General features: G+C 44.2%; 1 protein-coding gene across 1 annotated transcript in view; it reads right to left on the reverse strand.

Moving 5' to 3' along the window:
* Window positions 1–4,685: 4,685 nt before the first annotated feature.
* The window catches only part of Tmem150c (transmembrane protein 150C), a 63,504-nt gene continuing 48,158 nt past the window's right edge, over window positions 4,686–20,031 (reverse strand). Inside the window, exons 6-8 of the mRNA XM_059274733.1 lie at window positions 12,977–13,104; window positions 10,346–10,523; window positions 4,686–5,896 (exon numbers count right to left, since the gene is read on the reverse strand). Coding sequence (XP_059130716.1) covers window positions 5,688–5,896; window positions 10,346–10,523; window positions 12,977–13,104 — 515 coding nt within the window. The 3' untranslated portion in view covers window positions 4,686–5,687. The remainder of the gene's footprint in view (window positions 5,897–10,345; window positions 10,524–12,976; window positions 13,105–20,031) is intronic.

The raw sequence follows: 20,031 nt of genomic DNA on the forward strand, positions 1-20,031 counted from the left end.
AGGGGACGGGACAGTGCTCAGTTTCATCTTTTTTTTCTTTTTCTTTTTCTTTCTTTCTTTTTTTGAGATAGGGGTTTCTCTGTGTAGTTTTGGTGCCTGTCCTGGAACTCACTCTGTAGACCAGGCTGGCCTTGAACTCACAGAGATCCGCCTGGCTCTGCCTCCCGAGTGCTGGGATTAAAGACGTGCGCCACCACCGCCTGGCTTCAAGAGCTCTTTTGACAAATGCTGGAGTTGGCAACTTGCTCCGGGGAACCCAGATTCTCAGCGCGTGCCGAGGAGCAGAGTACATAGTCAACCTCCACTTCCAGACATAATAAATCAGCTTCAGCCTCTAGCTTTCAAGTCATCCTGCTGAGACCCTGATACCACGGAGCAGAGAAGAGATGTCCCAGCTGTGCCATCGGGGCCGGCATAGAACCTGGGAGTCCAGTAAATGGCTGTGCTGCTGCGTCTTGTGACAGTGTGTCCAGCAGTGACAGTAACTAGAACAGTCATCACGTGAATCGATGTTATCAAGCAGTGGACGGCCTTTCCTCTCCAGCACAGAGGCCTGTGCCACAGCGTGCAGTTAGGAACGTCAAGAACCTCATTTTCCTCCCCGACGGTGGCATCACGTTTCTTCTGGGATGTCGCAGTTGTCCCTGGCCCCACAATCACGCAGGCTTGAAACCACGGGGTGTCTGACCTGCCTTCACCTTTCTCCTCCAGGCCGTAGGACACTGCCCTTCTCAGCGTCTCCGGTTCTTTCCGTGCCTGAAAGCCTTTTCATTCCATTACCTACATTATAAATGCAATACCCTCTGGAAGGACTTGGATAGCAGGTGTGCATTCAGCTTTGCATTCATTAAAAGGCAGTTCTTGCAAAAACCTCAGAAAGCTGGGCATGGTGGTCCATGCCTACAGTACCAGCACTCAGGAGGAGGCGGTTACATATCAAGCTGGAGGCTATCCTGGGCTATCCAAGACCCCACCCCGTCTTTAATATCAAACAACCCCAGAGCAAGGAATGATGATGTTTATAGATAGGAAGTACACTGTAGTTTGAGAAAGCTGCTACCAGGGCAACAGAAAAATGGAATCATTGGCTGCTCTGAATGTCCTGAAGAACATTCAGTGGCACTGAATCACTTCGTCTGTGTTTAGTCAAAACCCTTCTCTCCAGCTCCTACCCTACCCTGGATAGATACAAATCTATCTGGCTTACCAAAGTCTAGAGGTACTCGGGGTTATTCTAATACTGACTAGCAAGTGAGCTTCCTACGGAAACGCTGCTGGAATACCATTTCTTCATTCTGACCCCCACACTTGTAGAGACTGTATTTGAGCAGTAAGGCAAAAAAGAATTGAGAATGACCCAAAGTCAAACCAGCTTCTTGATTGAGAAAATGAAATACATTCAGTTTTCCCCAGCCGGGACCCAGTTATCCTCAGTGCTCCACAGGAAGCCACACGGGAGGACACCAGTCCCGTCTAGATCTTGGGAATGTGGCCTGTAGTGGTAGCTGCACACACTGGAAAACGTTGGCCTTTTCATAACAGCATTGGCTCCTCAAGACAGAAGGCAGCTGGCTGAGCTGAGCAGGGGACTGCTGCGTCCCCTGAAAGCTGACCACAGGGACACTGCTGCTTCAGGGCTTGGAGCGTGAGGCCGCTCGCAGTGGACGAAAATTCCCAGAAGAAAAGGAGAGGAGAGGGGTTTGTGTAAGCTATGGGCTTCGCTTGTTTTGGGTTATTTTTCGTCTGTGTGTGTGTGTGTGTGTGTGTGTGTGTGTGTGTGTGTGTGTGTGCTTGTGACTACAGATGCACGCACGTGCAGAGGATGGAGGACAAACCTGGGTGTCAGTCCTTGGCTTCTCCTGTGTAATGTGGGCAACTCCATGTAGTTAAAAGGAGGTTTATTTTGGGGTAACTTACAGCCAGTAAAGGGGTTGGTTACAGGATCTGGGAGAGGTGAGGTGCAGTCCCCCAGTGGGGTTCTCTGGAGAACTCTGACTTGGTCTGCCATCCAGCATCCAAGATCACGAGGAGCCAAGAGGGCTCCTGTCCCGGCCACACCCCAGGGGCAGGTCCTAGGTCAGCGTGGCAGTTACCAGCTGCCTCACTGGGGCAGTGCTTCAAGGTCAAAGCTGGAACAGCTACCACTACAGCCGTGCTTAAAACGAACTCTCATTGTTCACTGCTGCATGTGCCAGGCTGGCCTTTCTGCAAGCTCCCGTGGATCCTCTCTGGGCTTTCCATTTCACTGTAGCAGTAGTGGGACCAGTGGTGCATGCTATCATGTCCCCATGGCTGGCTTTACGTGGAGGTGTTTATGGTGCTAAGAGGTGCTTTGCTCCATTCCAGAGTCTTCTCTTGAAAGCATCGACATCACCTAGCTACAAGCTCTGTGACCTAAAACGAGATATACTGGGGCAATGGTGAAATGTTACAGGTGTAACCAGCCACTTTTGATCGGCTTTGAGGACTGCTCAGTGACATGGGACACTGCTCAAGTGGCCAAGAACTGGGACTGGATAGGTCATGAGCCTAGGGGAAAACCTGCTGCTGTGATTCTGCTAAAGGAAGATAGCAATAAAATGACCCTGAATGACACATTGCTGTACTCTTTACTCACACACTCAACTCTCATCAGAGAAGCTTCTTGCAGGAGATGGTCATTAACAGAGACCCACCTGGACAATATGCAGAGTAGGAGAGTTTGGAGCTCTTAGTACTAGATGAGATGTCTTTATCAAACACCCTCTCCTCAAGGCTCAGGGATCCATGCTGAAGAGGAGGCAGAAACATTGTAAGAGCCAGAGGTGATGGAGGACTCCAAGGAAACTGTTTGCCAGACACAATAGGGCCGATGCAGATAGGAACTCAAAGAGATGTTGATAGCAAGGCCCACATGGGTTCAAACCAGACAAAATCCCAGTACTGAGAACGGAAAATGGACACAAAGTCCCAGCCCTAACCAAGAAGTTATTCATAATTGGTACCTGCTTGGGAACAGGAAGCCAGTTTTCTGAAATGGAGCGTCACTGGGTATATCAACCACACTCCAGGGCAGGTCCCATGCCTAGGAGTAGTTGGCTAACACAAATGTTCTTATGTGAGTTTTTCATTTTGGTATTCTTTTTCTTACTGGTTTTCTTTTTCACTTGCTTTTATTTTAGCTTTTTGTTGAGAGAGAGAGAAACTGGATGGGACTGGAGGTGGAGAAGATCTGGGAAGAGTTGGAGAGGAGAAAGAATATGATACAGTTTTATTGTGTGAAAACATTTTCTCAAATAAGATGTTTGGCTTTTGTTTCTATTCCTGGCTGAAATTCCTAACCCGCTTAGAACATAACAGCAATGTTTCGTTCAGAATGAACCTCTTCTGGTCAAACCAGAATTCATGCTACTGAGGTAACTTCAGGATGAAGGCTGGTTACCTCAAGTACCAAGAGCTTAGACCTCCAACCCACCCACTTCAGGAGGTTGGGGGGGGGCAGCTGGGGAATGGAGAGCTATCACCAGTGTGTTATGAGCTGTGGATAGCTTCCAGGCTGAGCAACACTGTGGGAAGCTGGGAGAGTGGAATGCAAAGGTACAGAAGCCCTTGACCCCCTTCTCTTCCCATGCACGTCTTCCATGTACCTGATCCTGAGTTGTATCCTTCATAATAAAACAGCCAGCGTAAAGATGCTGTGCCTACACACACCCATGAAGAACAGTTAGTGTAAGAAACAAGGAAGTCACAATTTTGCATAAAACAACTTTATTTAGTGGCCAGATCCCAGTGAGTAATGCCAGCCTTTGCTTGACTCTGCTAGGGTGTGCTGTTACATACTCTTAAGAAAACAGACGAGTGGGTCACCAAAAGCTGTTTGACTTGGAGTGTGTACAGTAAAACAAAACTGTGTTTGTTCTTTGATTAAACCTTTAAAATATAAAAAAGAAAGGAAAAGAATGCCCAAAGCAGTTTTAAAACTAAGAGACGTCACCCCGTACTATTTACAGTAAGATGCCTTTAAAGAAGAGAACACTCTGCTCGAGGCTCTTCACATTCACCGTTGAGGGAGTCCCACCCCGTTCTTTGCCTGAGTGACGGTCTCTTCCTCTCCTTCCTTACTTGAGACAACTTCCATTCTCTGTCCCTCATCTCCCAATCCCTTTGATACTCCTTACCTCCACTCAGAAACCACCTATTCAGTGGACACTTACTGAGCACCCACTGTGTACCAGGCACTGTGCTGGGAGTGGAGATTTAGATGAAACATTTGAGCCTCTCCTTGGGAAGCTATACTTTGGGTTGAATTTACAAAACAGCATTTTTCACATTATCACCGGGGTATCCCAGGCCCCTAAGAATTTGGGGGTTTCTTGAAACTGTGCACTTGGTTGGGGTGGTGGTGCTCATGTACTAGGTACACTGCTGTGCACCTTGGTACGAGGGATCTAGGATGGCCTCGAACCCCTTTACTTACGATCTCACATCTGAACTCGCAGCAGGTGAGAGACTCATGTTCAGTGCCATGGCTCTGTCTGTGCCAATGTGGCTTTGGGGAGGGCAATGTTTTAATTGGCTTCTATAAACTCCAAATTTGAAAAGTCCTTAGTTCCCTAAAAATTGGGGAAACACGTGTATGTGAAAGTCTCCCCGGCTTGGATTCGCCGCAAGAGTCCTAACCTCCTGTCACTCCTCCTCAAAGCCCACAGGCGCCCCCATACCTCACCACCCCCACCCCCATGCAGATTTCCTTGTGCTTCTTTGAGAATCCTTTTTTTTCTTCTTCTTTTTGCTTCAAATTTAAAATAAGCCCATAGGTATCATCCCCTGTCATATCTGAAACCAAAACAAGGTTCTTGCCTTTGGTCCACATCTTTGTCCATGCGGCCTACAGAAACCCACAGGAGTTGCATTAAAAAAGAAAAGAAAAAGGCAAGCCATGAGCTATAAAACCAGAACTGTGCATGACACAGTGTGGAAGCAGAAATGAAACCATGCCCTCTCCGCTGTGCTTCGTGCCACACCTGGCATCCCGTTCCCGTGAACATTCACACTTGGAGATCTTTCTCAGGCAGAGTGAGTCAAGTCCAGATGCCGGTGGCGGGCCTCTTTCCCATGTTCCTTTCCCCGGACCCACAAAGCCGACGGCTGAACAGTGGTGAAGGCAGCCTGGCGGGAAAGCTCTGCCCGTGCCTCTCACAGGCCACACTCACAGCTTCAGTACAGTGTGCATCCAGACAGATGCTCCTCGGGGGTCCACTGGAGAATATCGGTCCCAGAGCCACAAGTCCCCACAAGCTCACTCCCAGTCCTTCGGACCTGAAGGCGGCTGAGGGAGCTGGCTTCATTCTTATGTTCCTTTCAGCCTGCCTTACTCTGCCGGAGGAAGATGACAGGTTCAAACGTGGAGAAGATGTGAAGAGCATACTGGGAGGGTGGGACGGGGAGGTGATCATGCACAAGCTTCTGGCTCTGTCGTGCATATGTTTTCAGTGTGACAGCGTGTATTTCCACACATGAGAGCTTGTGCTTGTTCATGAAAGAAATAACCTGCCCTGAAAAGCTCTTTTGGCAAATATGGCCACGATGAATATGTGTCCGTGTGTGTGAAGCGCGTCATGAGGTGATGTGTCGAGTCCTGTGAGTGTATCATCCCGATCCCTCTCCTGTCGTCACACCCACCGCACCCCCAAGGACAAACTGACGGGTTACACCTGGTCGGTTTGATATTCAGACGCTTCTGACAGGCTCTCTGAGAAGCTCAGGAAGTTCTCTTGGTACTCAGAGCACACAATCTCATAGCGGTAGTGCCGGAACTCCACAGCCAGGGTGCCAAAGTATGACAGGAAGCACATGACCAGGCCCCACTGGACCCTGGCTGCGTACATGTGGATATCTTGGGCCATGAGGATGAAGTCTGGGGAGCAGAGGTCAAGGAAGGTAATCAGGTATCAGTTTCCCCATCACTGGCAAAGCTGGTAGCCAGGGCCACACTCACGGTAAGCTGAAAGCTGGTATTTGCATGTATTATTAGATAACATTATTGAGCTGTGTGCCATGTTGGGCATATTTCTAGATGCCTCCACAGATAATCCCATCTAACCCTCCCGGCGATCCATTGACAGTTAAGAAACAGGCCAAGTAGGTAACTTACCTGAAGTCATTCTCACAGAGGTATGAGTTGGTGGATTCACACAAATGCCTTGGCCATGCGTCAATCGTGAACTCTACACCTGCCCGATTAAAGGTGAGTAGCAAAAGGACCGTGACTCTCCTGAACATCCCAGCTACTTCCATACAACAGTATTTGCTCCGCAATGCTAATACTCATGACCCTTTTGCTCTTCTTTTAGGCAATACTGTATAGGTTAGTCTCCTTTCTGGTCACAGGTTAAAACGTGTGACCCAATGAAGAGAAGCAATTTAAAAAGCCTTAGTGAGCACCCCAGTGTGGTGGTGTGTGCCTGTAACCCAGCACTTGGAGGGTGGAGGCAGGAGGACTCATGGTTCATGGATAACATCTATACAGTGAGTTGGAGGTCATCCTGGGCTGTATGAGAACCTGTCTCAAAACAAAAAGGTTCACAAAAGTAGGAAGGGACAAAAGGGATGTGTGTGAATATGATCAAGATACATTATATATACATGAAATGCCATAATGAAGCCTGTTTTTTTTTAAATTTAAACTTACACTGATTCATTTTATTTTTCATGTAAAGAAGTATGCATTTTACGTGGTGTGCAAGTATGTATGTGTACCACATGCATGGTCAGAAGAGGGTGGTGGATCCCCAGAACTGGAATTACGAATGGTTGTAAGCCACCACATGCATTCTGGGAACTGAACCCAGGTCCTCTGTAAGAGTAGCCAGTGCTCTTGACCACTGAGCCATCTTTCCAGGCCCCTCTATGCCCATTATTATATTCAGTTTCCAGCACCCACGTGATGGCTCAGAACCATCCATAATTCTAGCACCAGGGGATGACTCCCTCTTCTGAACTCCAATGAAACCAGGCACAAACATGGTACACATACACACAGGAAAACAGTCACACTAATAAAAATAAATAAAATTTTAAAAACCTAAAAAAAACAAAAGAATCATAACTGCTAATAAAAAAATCATGATGGTCCTATTCCTAAATATATATATGCATATTATACATAATATATATGCCTTAAAAATCATGATGGTTCTATATATATATATATATATATATATATATATATATACCTTAAAAATCATGATGGTTCTATTTATATATATATATACCTTAAAAATCATGATGGTCCTATTCCTAAATATATATATTATATATGTACCTTAAAAATCATGATGGTTCTATTCCTATATATATATATATATATATATATATATATATATATATACCTTAAAAATCATGATGGTTCTATTCCTAAATATATATGTGTGTGTGTGTATATATATATATATATATATATATACACACACCTTAAAAATTATGACAGTTCTATTCATATATATATATACCTTAAAATTATGACAGTCCTATTCCTAAATATATGTATTATATATAATATACATACCTTAAAAATTATGATGGTCCTATTCCTAAATATATATATTATACATAATATATAAATCTTAAAAATCATGATGGTCCTATTTCTATATATATAATATATATATATACACATATCCAACTATATAAAAGAAATATACATGTGATACATATAGTGTGTGTGTATACATACATATGATTGTGTATATGGAAGCACAGGGGCTGAGAAAAGAACAAAAAGTTCGTTGCACATTTTAGTGAAATGTGAAGAGTCTGAGAACCAAAAACATTCAGAAAAACCAGATACATCCTGAGACATATCTGAGAACTTGTATGTGTGCTCTACCTTTAAATTACAGACCTAAAATCTTCAGGGACTGTCAGAGACTACGAGGACAGGCGGAGCCATGTCAGGAAGTCTTCGGTCTCTTGACTGAGCCTGGATCCAGGAAACACAGATACTAATTAACGCTTCCAAGTGTTCAGATGCAACACGATTAGAACCGTTAGCTGTCAGCCCGAGTCACTGCAAGTCTGCGCACCTTCTGACTGAGGGTGGAAAATACCACCAGCCCGTGTTAACTCGCTGGGGAAGTGGCAGCTTCGATTTCTTTGATCATATCTTATCAGGTTGCTACAATCTTTGTGACAAATTAACCTACCTAGGATTCTCAACTTGTGATTAAAAGAATCAATACACATCAAGTGCTTGGAGTGATTCCTAGACATGGTAAACGCTCAGCAAACCCTGGTGACGACTATCACCGAGGCGTGTAATGTTAGCGTTAACTGCTTGACCACTTAGGAATCATGGCTCCTTCTTCCGGTTTCTAAGGAGAACCTGTTTGAGTAAATACTGGTTACTGCAGTGTGCAGATGAGTTCTAAGCCATCCTTCCCAATTTACCAGGAATAAAGGCTGATTTTGTTTTTCATCTGCTCTCTGCCCTGGGTAACTGATGGGTGGGATGGGGTGGGGTGGTGGTTTGAGTAACAAATGCCAACCCTAGGCTCATGTATTGGTCTGTTTGGGAAGGTTACAGAACCCTTAGAAGATGGAGTCTTGCTGCAGGAAGTACGTTACTGAGTACAGGCTTTGAAGGTCTAAGCTTTGCCTACTTCTATCCTTTCTCTGCTTCCTGTGTCCGGGTGAGAATGTGAAGGGTCAGCTTCCCGTTCCAGCCACCATGCTTCCCTGCCTGTTGGCATGTTTTTTCCATCACGATGAACCCTAACCCTCTGGAGCCGTAAGCTAAAACAAACCCTTTCATCTTCTAAGTGGCTTCTGTCAGGGTATTTTTTCTTTTTTCTTTTAAGTTTTTTGAGACAGGGTTTCTCTGTGTAGCTTTGGAGCCTGTCTTGGAACTCACTCTGTAGACCAGGCTGGCCTCGAACTCACAGAGATCCGCCTGGCTCTGCCTCCCGAGTGCTGGGATTAAAGGCGTGCGCCACCACCACCACCCGGTTTAGGGTATTTTTTTCATAGCAACAGAAAAGTGACCAACACAGATGGGAACTGGCAACTTTTCCTGGGCCAGGTTACTGATGGTGTCGTTGAGCTCTGCGCTAGCTGGCAGTCTCTCTGGACTTGTCTGGGGTTGAAGGGAGTGAGGCCTTCTCTTCTGCTTGTTAATGGCAGGTGGGCTGACTACAGGGTGCGGATGGGGCCTGAGCCATTCTTCCCCAGTTCACTAGGAATGAAAGCTGATTTTTCCCCTAGCTCTTCTTTGTCTGTTCTCCATCGGTTCAAACTCCACAGGGAGAAAAGGAAATGAACAGCACCCCAAAGCCTCAAATATTTATTCAGGAAAACGACACACATATAGGTGATCTAGTTCCTGAATTTGCTCTCCAGGGAAATTTATAATCTTGAAAGATATAAACATTCGTCCCTTGAAATTCATTTTAAGGATAATAAATGATCTAATCCTAATAGGACTTAAAGTCATAGGTGAATTTTTTAAGATGGCAAAAAAAAAATCACAATTACTTTTTTGGACTTTTTTGTGCCATGATTTTCATAAGTGGAAACATTGTAAGCCTGGAGACAGAAGGCATGGTGCCTTTCCCATGGGCTGCAGACAGAGGCATGATGCCTTTCCCATGGGCTGGAGACAGAATGCATGATGCTGACAGAATGCATGATGCCTTTCCCATGGGCTGAAATCATCCTCAGGCAGCAGAATCTGCTTTAGTTTCAGTTCCCTGTCTCTCTTTGGCATAAAAATCTGATTTTAAAGTTTTTTTAAATTAATTTTAATTTACTTTTATTTTTGAGACAGTGTCTGAGGTAGTGCAATATGGCCTTGAACTCACTATGTAGCCAAGGATGATCTTAACTCCCAATTCTCTTGCCTTCACCTCCCAAGTTCTGGGGTTACATCTAGGCTCCGCCATACCTGACTATTAGTTTTTATTTATTCATTCTTAAAAGATTTATTTTTTACTTTTTGTGTGCAAGTGTTTTGTCTACAGGTATATATGTGTAGCCCTAGTGTGCCTAGTACCTGAGGAGGCCAGAAGAGGATGTTGGTTCCCCTCTCTCTGGAGTTACAGACAGTTATGAGCCACCATGTGGGTGCCGGGAATCAAACCCCGGTTCTTTATAAGAGCAGCAAGTGCTCTTGACCACTGACCCATCTCTTTGGCTTCTGGCTACTCATTTTAAAGCTAGTGTACAAACTGATGGGTTCATCATGGCATTTGTTGGTCTGACACTTTTTGATCTGACAGTTTCTCTACACACCAGGAAGGGCAATGGTCTCTTCTCTGTCTAAAACTTACCTGTGTTCTACTGTCCCTGGCAAAGAACTTTCAAAGGATACACAGGACCACACAGAGAGTGATGACGGCAGACAGGATAACTCGTGGAATTCCAACTCTCCGTCCTTCATTCTTGATGTTGACTTTGAGTGTCAATGCAGCCTGTATCCAGCAGGTCAATGTGCCAAACCCAAAGGTCAAGGATGTCCCCACATTATGGATTTCTTCATCGTTTGTGAGCTACAGAACAGAGAAGCTATGTGGAGGCTCATTTTGAAAACATGGAGACTGACGAAAAATATGAGGGGAAAGGTGGGGGAAAAAACTTTTCAACAGGGAGGCCAGAGAGCTTAGAAAAATTAGACTTTTTCATCTCTGCTGACGCTTTGTGTTGATTCTCAAATGGTGAGAATCTACAGAGATGGAGGACAAGAAACAATTTCCCCCAAACTTAAAAACATTCATTTAGAAAACCCTACAGGAGGCAGGGATCGATGTCCTGAATTTATTTTCCAGAAAAAGCTTTTAAGGGAAAGGAAATTAAAAAGCAGGAGAATTATATAAAAAGGAAATGTCAAGCTTCTACAGGAACACATCCCAGACTCTGCTTTCCAAGCAGAAAGAACGAAACTTGGGATGTGGCTGTGTGCTTCCCGGGAATCCACATTTCTGGCACGGGAAGGTTTGATTGACAAACAGTGATAGCCCTTGGGACAACTGGCCTGTTTGTGGAACTCAACCTACTCAGTGTTAATAGGAATTCTCTGGGTTTTGTTTCCTGTAGTAATAAAGAAAACAGAAAGCTCTGAGTGTCAGTCAGATCCACAGCCACTAAAGAACAACTGTGTCTGAAGACCTGTATTCTAGGCTTCCACAGAGTCCAAAGACTCAGCCTCAGTTGGTTGTTGGAGATGTAAAAAGCTCTCTGAGTCATTACCTAGCTATTTTATAAAAGGCGTCTATCACTAAAAACTCCTTTTGAAATGATCTGCATTTTAACTGCATATATATATATATATATATATATATATATATATATATATATAAAATGAAACCTTCTGACGAGACAGCTTCTAAACTACAGAGAAATATGACTTTAGAACTTTACATTACCCTCAGGGTTTTTTCTGTTTGACAGTGCTGCCGTAAGTGTTGTATCAAATCAATATCACTTTTCCCTCTAATTTTTCTATTGTTTTTGGTTGTAGTCCCCCCTTTGCTAAGAAGCCACTTTCCCCCTCATAATTCAAAAGGTATATTTTCAAATTTTACTTAAAAATAATGATTTCTCAAGTTAAATTTTACTTCCAGGAAATCAATTTCTCATGTCAAATGCAACCCATTTCATTTATTACCAGTATTTTACCTGAATTTAAAATAGGTACTACAGTCACATGGTTCACACTTTTATAAATTTATAAAAAGAGGCAGCAATTGAAACATCTCTCATCCCCCACTCCAGAGGGTTGATGACTGCCCTCCTGGAAGACATTCCAGCAAGGGTTCTTCATATGGAGTGTCATCGTTCACAGCTTTACATTTCGACATTTTCCAAGACCACCCATCTCTGGGATTCTGCTAGGACTTTAGAATGAAATCTGCACGTCGCTACTCATTAATACTCAAAGCCCTGGTGGAGCAAATGGTATTTACTGTCCGCTATGCCCACATCTGCAGCACAGCACAGGCCACCACCCAGATCTCAGCAGTAATCTCAACAGACACGCTCTTGATTATTATCCTAGGCCATGTGCTCTAAGGATGCAGCTTTCTGGTTATCCAGCTTGATATGGAATGGGAATGCCCAACAAGTCATAATGCAGAAAAGCATTTACTTGCTACTGTGTGCCAAGGTGAAGTCTTGAGGCATAGACGGTCCTGGTTTAATGAGTCAGTAAGGTGAGGGTTAGAAGGAGAAAGAGCCATCGAAAACCCACTAGTGTGTTTTGGTAAGAACACAACTAAGTGTTTGCTAGAATGCCGAGGGTCTTGAGTGCCTATACCATTTGGAGTTCATTCAGCAGGTGGGGGGTGGGGGAGTGGAAGACCGGATATTTCTTTCGTTTGCTCACAAGAGAAGTTTGTGGCAGTGAAGGGTGGACTACAGTGTGGAGCGCATGGAGGCAGGGAAATCAGCCAATTATGGAAATAAACGAAGCCATTCAGAGCAGGAGGAAGATGTTGAACTGGCAAAAGTAATTATTCTTCCAGGTGTGCCCACCGGCTTCTGAGTTCTGGGAGGGTGAGTCAGGGGTTCTGGAGAGAGTCTGGGCTTTCCGTCCTGACTTTCCCAGGAACCTGTTACTCTGAAATGTGCGCTTCCATCAAAGATGGCTAGTCAGTGTTTAATTATCAAGAGGCGGTAATCTTAGTAATTTTCTGGAAAAGCACACTGGGATATGCTTTATAATGAAGGAAAGTGGGAAACGCTCTGGAAACACACAGCTGTTCTGAGCTACTTCCCCAGTCTCCATACCATCTGCATCTGCAGTTAGCTCTCACGCGCCTGGCGGGAACAGGCGTAGACACCCTGGGGACAGCGGAGGCGGAATCTAAGTGAAAAGTGTTTGCTTGTTCCTGGGGTTCGTGCAGAATCATACGGGTCACGCGGAGACGATACCTTAGGCTGTAATAATCTAGAAGTGCATAATCTTACCAGAGCGAGAGGGAGGCGAAAAAGCCAGAGGAAGTACCTGAAAATTACCAAGTAAGGTCATTCCGAAGGAAGCCAGACACAGCGCCACCAGTCCGCTGATATTCAGCCATGGGTTTAAAACCTTCGGTTTCAGCTGGATGAAGCGCAGAACAGCTACCACGAGGGCTGGGAACAAAACAAATCTTAAAGAAAGCGAATCACCCACCTACACTAAGGCAGAAGTCTAAAACCATAATGTGCAAAAAAAAAAAAAAAGGCTCTTTTTTTTTTGAGACAAGGTCTTGCTATGCAGCTCAGGCTGGCCAGGAACTCAGTATGTAGTCTAGGCTCAAACTCAGGGTCCTCTTCCCTTAGCCTCCTGGATGCTGGGATCACACAAATGTGTCACCATGTGTGGCTCTCACAGCACATCTTAAATCTCACCACACGAAAGTTTTCTTTATTATTTCTTTGATTTTTTTTTAGATTAATACAATTATGTCATTTTCTCCTTCCCTTTCTTCCCTCCAAACCCTCCCATATACACCTACTTGCTATCTTCCAAACTCATGGCTTCTTTTCCTCATTAATCGTTGTTAGACACATATATACATGCATATGTATGTACACATATATATTCCTAAATACATAAATGTAACCTGCTTGGTCACATATACGTTTTCAGGACTGACTATTTGGTATTGGATAACCAAATCCTGTGCTCTTCCCTAGGGAAGACTATTTTTCCCACTCTCAGCATTCCTCAGTTACTGTGGATATCACTCTGTATGCTGTAAATGTGTTGCTCTGATTGGTTGATAAATAAAACACTGATTGGCCAGTAGCCAGGCAGGAAGTATAGTATAGGCAGGATAAGCAGAGAAGAGAATTCTTGGAACAGGAAGGCTGATTGAGGAGTCCAACAGCCAGACACAGAGGAAGCAAGATGTAAAAGTACTGGTAAACTGTAAGCCACAAGCCATGTGGCAACTTAGAGATTAATAGAAATGGGTTAATTTAAGATATAAGAACAGTTAGCAAGAAGCCTGCCACGGCCATACAGTTTATAAGTAATATAAGTCTCTGTGTGTTTACTTGGGTCTGAGTGGCTGCAGGCCCGAGCGGGACTGGAGAAAACTCCAGCTACACTCAGTTGCCTGTAGTTCTTGACAGACAGACAGACAATTTTCAAAGAAACTTTCTATTCAATGCTTAGACTTTTTATTATTCTTAACAGGACTGTTCTCAGGGTTTCCAGAGCAAGATTGGAAGGGGACAGACTGGACTTGGGGAGTACTGCAGAGGCATGGCACCAAACAAAGGAGACAGAGACAAAGAACATGGCTGGGGCTCTCTGATCAGTCACCTTCAGCTTAGCGCAGGGTCAGAACAGAAAGGGCAGAAGACACGGGAATCAGGACAAGGCCACCACATCTGGACAACCCAGTGGGTGCCTGTCATTCCTGGGCAGAAGACATGGGAACCAGGACAAGGCCACCACATCTGAATTAACCAGAGGGTGCCTGTCATTCCTGGGCAGAAGACACAGGAACCAGGACAAGGCCACCACATCTGGATAAGCCAGTGGGTGCCTGTCATTCCTGGGCAGAAGACATGGGAACCGGGACAAGGCTACTATATGTAGCTGGAAGTTTTCCTGTGTCCTGTCTGGCCCGTGGTCAGGACAAATCTCTCTCACCTGCTGGTCCTACAGCTGCTTGGACCCAAGTAAACACTCAGGGGCTTAATATTATTTATAACTGCTTGGCCATTTGCTCAGGCTTATTACTGACTAGCTCTTACACTTGAATTAACCCATAATTCTTACTTATGTTTAGCCACATGGCTTGGTACCTTTTCTCAGTTCTGTCTTCACATCTTGCTTCCTCAGTGTCTGGCTGGTGACTCCTGACTCAGCATTCCTCTTCCCAGAATTCTCCTTGTCTGCTTGCCCTGCCTATATTTCCTGACTGACTACTGGCCAATCAGCATTTTATTTATCAACCAATCAGAGCAACACACATTCACAACATACAGAATGACATTCCATAGCAACTACATCTGAATAAACCACATTCACTAAAAATTAATTTTTTCAAATGACATTAATCACTCATTTTTAAAAGGACACTTTAAAAAGGTGAATTGAGAATATAAAGGCCGAATGGGAGAAGTCAGATTTCATACTCTACTTCTTTTTTAAATTTTTTTTTCATTTTACATACCAACTACAGTTCCCCCTCTCTCTCTTCTCCCCACCTCCCCCCCCAGCCCACTTCCATTCACTCCTCAGAGTGGGTAAGACCTCCCTTGGGGAGTCAACACAGGCTGGTATACCAAGTTGGAGCAGGACCAAGCCCCCCTGCATTAAGGCAAGCAAGATATCCCACCATAGGAAATGGGCTCTAAAAAGCCAGTTCATGTACCCGAGATAAATCCTGGTCCCACTGCCAAGGGCTCCACACACAGATCAAGCCACAACTGTCACCCACATTCAGAGGGCCTAGTTCAGTCCCATGCAGGTTCCCCAGCTGTCAGTCCAGAGTCCATGAGTCCCCACAAGCTTGGGTCAGCTGTCTCTCACACCCCACTTCTAATGGAGGCCTTGGGGACACTCTGCACTCAAGCCACTAACCTAAAAATCACCTTTTATTACTTAGCGCAGAGATAGTTTCCTATGTGTTTTATATATATATATATATATATATATATATATATATATATATATATATATATATTTTATATATATATATAAAATGATGGAAGATAATTGGCAATTAATTTAAATAATATCTACAAATAAGGGAATGCAGTAATGACTTCCTATGACTACTTTGATATTATATTTCAGTAGGAAAGACAAAATTACTCTATTTACATGGCAATTAAATTAGAAATTACTTACTAAGGGTTTAACATTGACTCCAGACCGTCATCTCTCTAGCCATTAATAGAGAAAAGCCATCCCCACGTTTGCATTTCCCAAGTCACTAGATTTCACTGCGTCGAGCTATGAGTACCTCTGACCAGCAATGGGAATAAAACACGATTCATATCTGGATTTTGTAATCAAAATATGGATAAACCATGATTTACAAAACTGCAAATTATTCATCCCGATATAGCTTTTGGTACATGTTTTAGTCAAGGTCTATGACTGATCAGAGAATAAATAAGTTGACAAGGGTTCTCCAACCAGTATCACTGGGGTTATGCTGGAAGTCTATTAATTACAACTTAATCCTATGGGATGAGGAGTAAATGTGATGCTATATTCGTTTTTAGGCTGTGAACAGGAGGAAGGGGTTGGGAGAGAGCTAATTACAGGTAGTGCTAAAAAAAAAAGCCTTAGATGAGGACCTAGGGGCTCAGCGCTGGGCCCCACGGGAACACTTGCTAATTAACACTGTATGATGTCATTGCAGGAGGGCAAAACACAGACACAGCACATTTGATTTTTTTTAAGATTTATTTATTTATGCACATGAGTGCATTATTTGCATATTTTGAAGGACAGAACAGGGCATCAGACAGAACAGGGCCTCAGAACTCCATTATAGATGACTGTGAGCCACCATATGGTTTCTGGGAATTGAACTCAGGACCTCTGGAAGAGCAGCCAGTGCTCTTAACTGCTGAGCCATCTCTGCAGCCCCCACATTTGATCTTTTTAAAGGACAACTAGGGAAAAACATTTCCCTGGAACTCTCTGTTGGGCATTTACATTTGTGGGACATATTGTGTGAGAACTTTAGTCTGCACCCTAAATCCAGACCCCAGTATGGCTCCTCACATCGACCCACCTGACAGTGTGTTCCTCCCTGCCCACAGAGAGGATTTCAGTTACTTTAGACACTCCGCATGTCTTGCTGAGAGACATGGGCATGTTCATCTCCTGGAAGTCACTTTCTCATGGACAGAAACCTATTTGAATATAGTAATTTCACCCAGTTTCAATAGCTGTATTCCAAACACCAGGCTTTGCCCTTTTCATCCACCAACTCTATGCTAATCAGGTAAGAGATACTCTCCCTTTAATAGAGATTCTAGTTAGGAAGATGGAACTAATGAGATTTTGGCTTTAGGAAAATTTATGAACTGAATCTGCCCTCCAGTCAGATTAGCTGCCTAAAAAATATCAACATTCACCAAATAGTGATCAAGTTATAACTTCATAAAAGTAACTTCTAGGAATATGACAGCTTCAGAGACATCTTCACATTACATATGCTAAGCTATTCTCACCATAGGTACTTTCTGACCAGTAGATATACTTTAAAACTTTGAAAAATTACTACTTTTAAGTGTTTTGCCTACATATATGCCTGCGCACACACTTATGTAGTACCTGCAGTGGTCAGAAGAGGGCGTCAGACTGCTAGGACTGCATAGTCATGAACCACCTTGTGGCTGCTGGGACTTGAACCCTGGTCCTCACGAGGAGAAGGCAGTGCTCCTAACAGCTGAGCCATCCCTCTAGCAGGGCCTTGATAGATTAATTGATATACCTTTAAGTTTTATTAAAACTTTTCAATTTGGGGCCAGTGAGACAGCTTGGTAAAGACACTTGCCACCAAACCCGACAACCCGAGTTCAGTCCCCAGGACTCGCATCGTAGGAGAAGACTTTTAAAAGTTGTCCTCTGACCTCCACACATGCTGTGACATGTACAGCCTACCTCCCCCGACCCTCTCAATATGATGTAATAAATTTAGATTTTTACTAACAATTTTAGGAAAAGAACTTTCGTTTTGTTTGTTGATTTGTTTTGTTTTGTTTTTCAAGACAGGGTTTCTCTGTGTAGCCCTGGCTGTCCTGGAACTCGCTCTGTAGACCAGGCTGGTCTCGAACTCAGAGATCCGCCTGCCTCTGCCTCCCGAGTGCTGGGATTAAAGGTGTGTGCCACCACCGCCCGGCTTAGAAAAAGAACTTTAAAATCTGCCCCTCTTGCTGTTCCTGGTCTACCTAAGTTTGTTGTTGTTGTCTGGGTGCCCCCTAATTTCCTTCTATATTTTCAAGAGAACACAAATAGAAACACAGCTGACTTTTACAAATCAAATGTTTAAAAACTGACTAGCGTTTTCAAGTCAGAAACTCACAATGGCATCTCCCCATCACAGTCCTCAGCTGGCATCTGGCCAACTTCTGTTTTGTTTCGTTTTGTTAGTTTCACTGTGTATGCATCAATGATTCCTGTTTATGACTGCACTAAAGCCAGCCAGCCAGTATGTTTTGGCTGAAGGAGGGAGGCGTCTGCCTTAGGTGACTGAAACCATTTAGCTATTTATTAGCTTTGTCCTCACATCCTCCAGGATAACGCTCCTTTCAAGACATTTGTCTTAGATTCTTTCCCCCAGTGGAGAGGAAAGTGTACATTTAGGACGACGAATGTAGCTAATTCTGTGAAGAAAATAACCGAGCATTTAATCTTTGATTAGCCTGTCAAAAAGATAAAAGGTTTTTGCTAACTAATTTTAATAAATGCCACATGGACTCCTTTTTAGACTATAAATTATGCTCTATATGGCTGTCAAAAACAGTGACTTGTAAGCAGTGAAGGCTATTTTTAAAGGCAGTGGGAGAGCGTAAAGCGATAGCCTGAGGTCTACCAGTCCTGGGGTGAAGAAAGCGCCCACTATATATAGCAATAATCTTTGGTAAGAAATGGATTCTTTTCCACTCCCAGGGTTGATAAATAAGTAATTGCTGCTTTGCTCTCACTGAACACCAATCTTAATCAGTTTTGTGTCTACCAGATGGCATCAAACATGATGAAAGATAATAAAGTCTGCGCTGGCTGCTTTGGTACCTTCCAGCAAAGGCTGGTAAAAGCTTAATTGCTTCTTGGTGGGGCGGGGAGAGCTAGAGAATAAGATGATGATGAATGTCACCTGGAAGAGGAGCTTCTCGTGCACTGCTGGTTTCTGCAAATGCTTTTATAATTAGTTAATCACGGGCTTTGTGACGATGTCACTTGGGAAGTGTGCAAACTGGCCATTTTTAGATCCTATACCAAAGACTACTGGGAAATATCAATTTGTCCATAGCACTCATAGGAAACAGGGTGTAGCTTCCAGCATGCTCACTGGTTTCTTTGGAGCCCAATGAAAGACAGGCTGTAACAGCGTTTGCATGAAGGCATGACGAGATGAGGCAGTGTGCCGCGAGCACCCAGCCACGGCTCTGGAGTAGAAATCACAGCTGTTAACGTCTGTGTTGGGCCCCAGGGGATCCTCCGCGTAGAGACTGTCAGCCTGTAGGCCTGTGCGCCATGACTGCAGGGGGTCTGTGGAAGGTCCCAGCCCTGCAGTTCAAGTTCACTCTTGGGGCTCTGTGCTGTTAACTGCAAGAATTTGTTAGTGCCCACCTAGGCCATGGAATGAATGAGCTTACTGGGTTATTTGTTTATTTACTTATTTGTGAATGGAGACTTTTATTTATTTATATTTATTTATTTATTTATTTATTTATTTATTTTTATGTGCATTGGTGTTTTGCCATGGGTATCAGGTCCCCTGGAAGTGGAGGTCCAGAGAGTTGTGAGCTGCCATGTGGGTGCTGGGAATTGAACCTGGGTCCTCTGGAAGAGCAGTCAATGCTCTTAACCACTGAGCCATCTCACCAGCTCCTAGACAGAGGCTTTCTAAGTAGTCCAGGATCCCTAGAACTTACTATAGTAGACCAGGCTGACCTCAGATTCAGATATCCATCTGCCTCTGCTTTCAGATCTCTGGGTTTAAAGGCCTGTGCCACCATGCCTGGCTTGGGTGTGTTTAGAAGAGGATGTCAAGGGAACAGAAGAGGAGTGTAACACTGTCAGTTATGAGACTAAAGGCTGGGAAGACCAACCCTGGTCATGCACTTTCTGCTGATGCTGTGTCCTCAAACTCTGTGACCATCTGAGACACGAAAACCCTTGTGGTCAAGGGTGGGAAGGAAATGCTGCTTTAAGGGTCTTGTGACCCGGCATCATGACCTTCTGGTGGTTGTGCGGCAGACATTTCTGGGTTAGGCGACACCTGGGCAGGAAAAGGCACTGACAAAAACACATTTAGCTCCAGGGAAGAACTTTGTGAACTTCAGAGAATTCCTCTTCAGATGAGTCTCTCTCTG

Source organism: Peromyscus eremicus, chromosome 10 (genome assembly GCF_949786415.1).
Source record: "Peromyscus eremicus chromosome 10, PerEre_H2_v1, whole genome shotgun sequence".
NCBI classification, from domain to species: Eukaryota; Metazoa; Chordata; class Mammalia; order Rodentia; family Cricetidae; genus Peromyscus; species Peromyscus eremicus.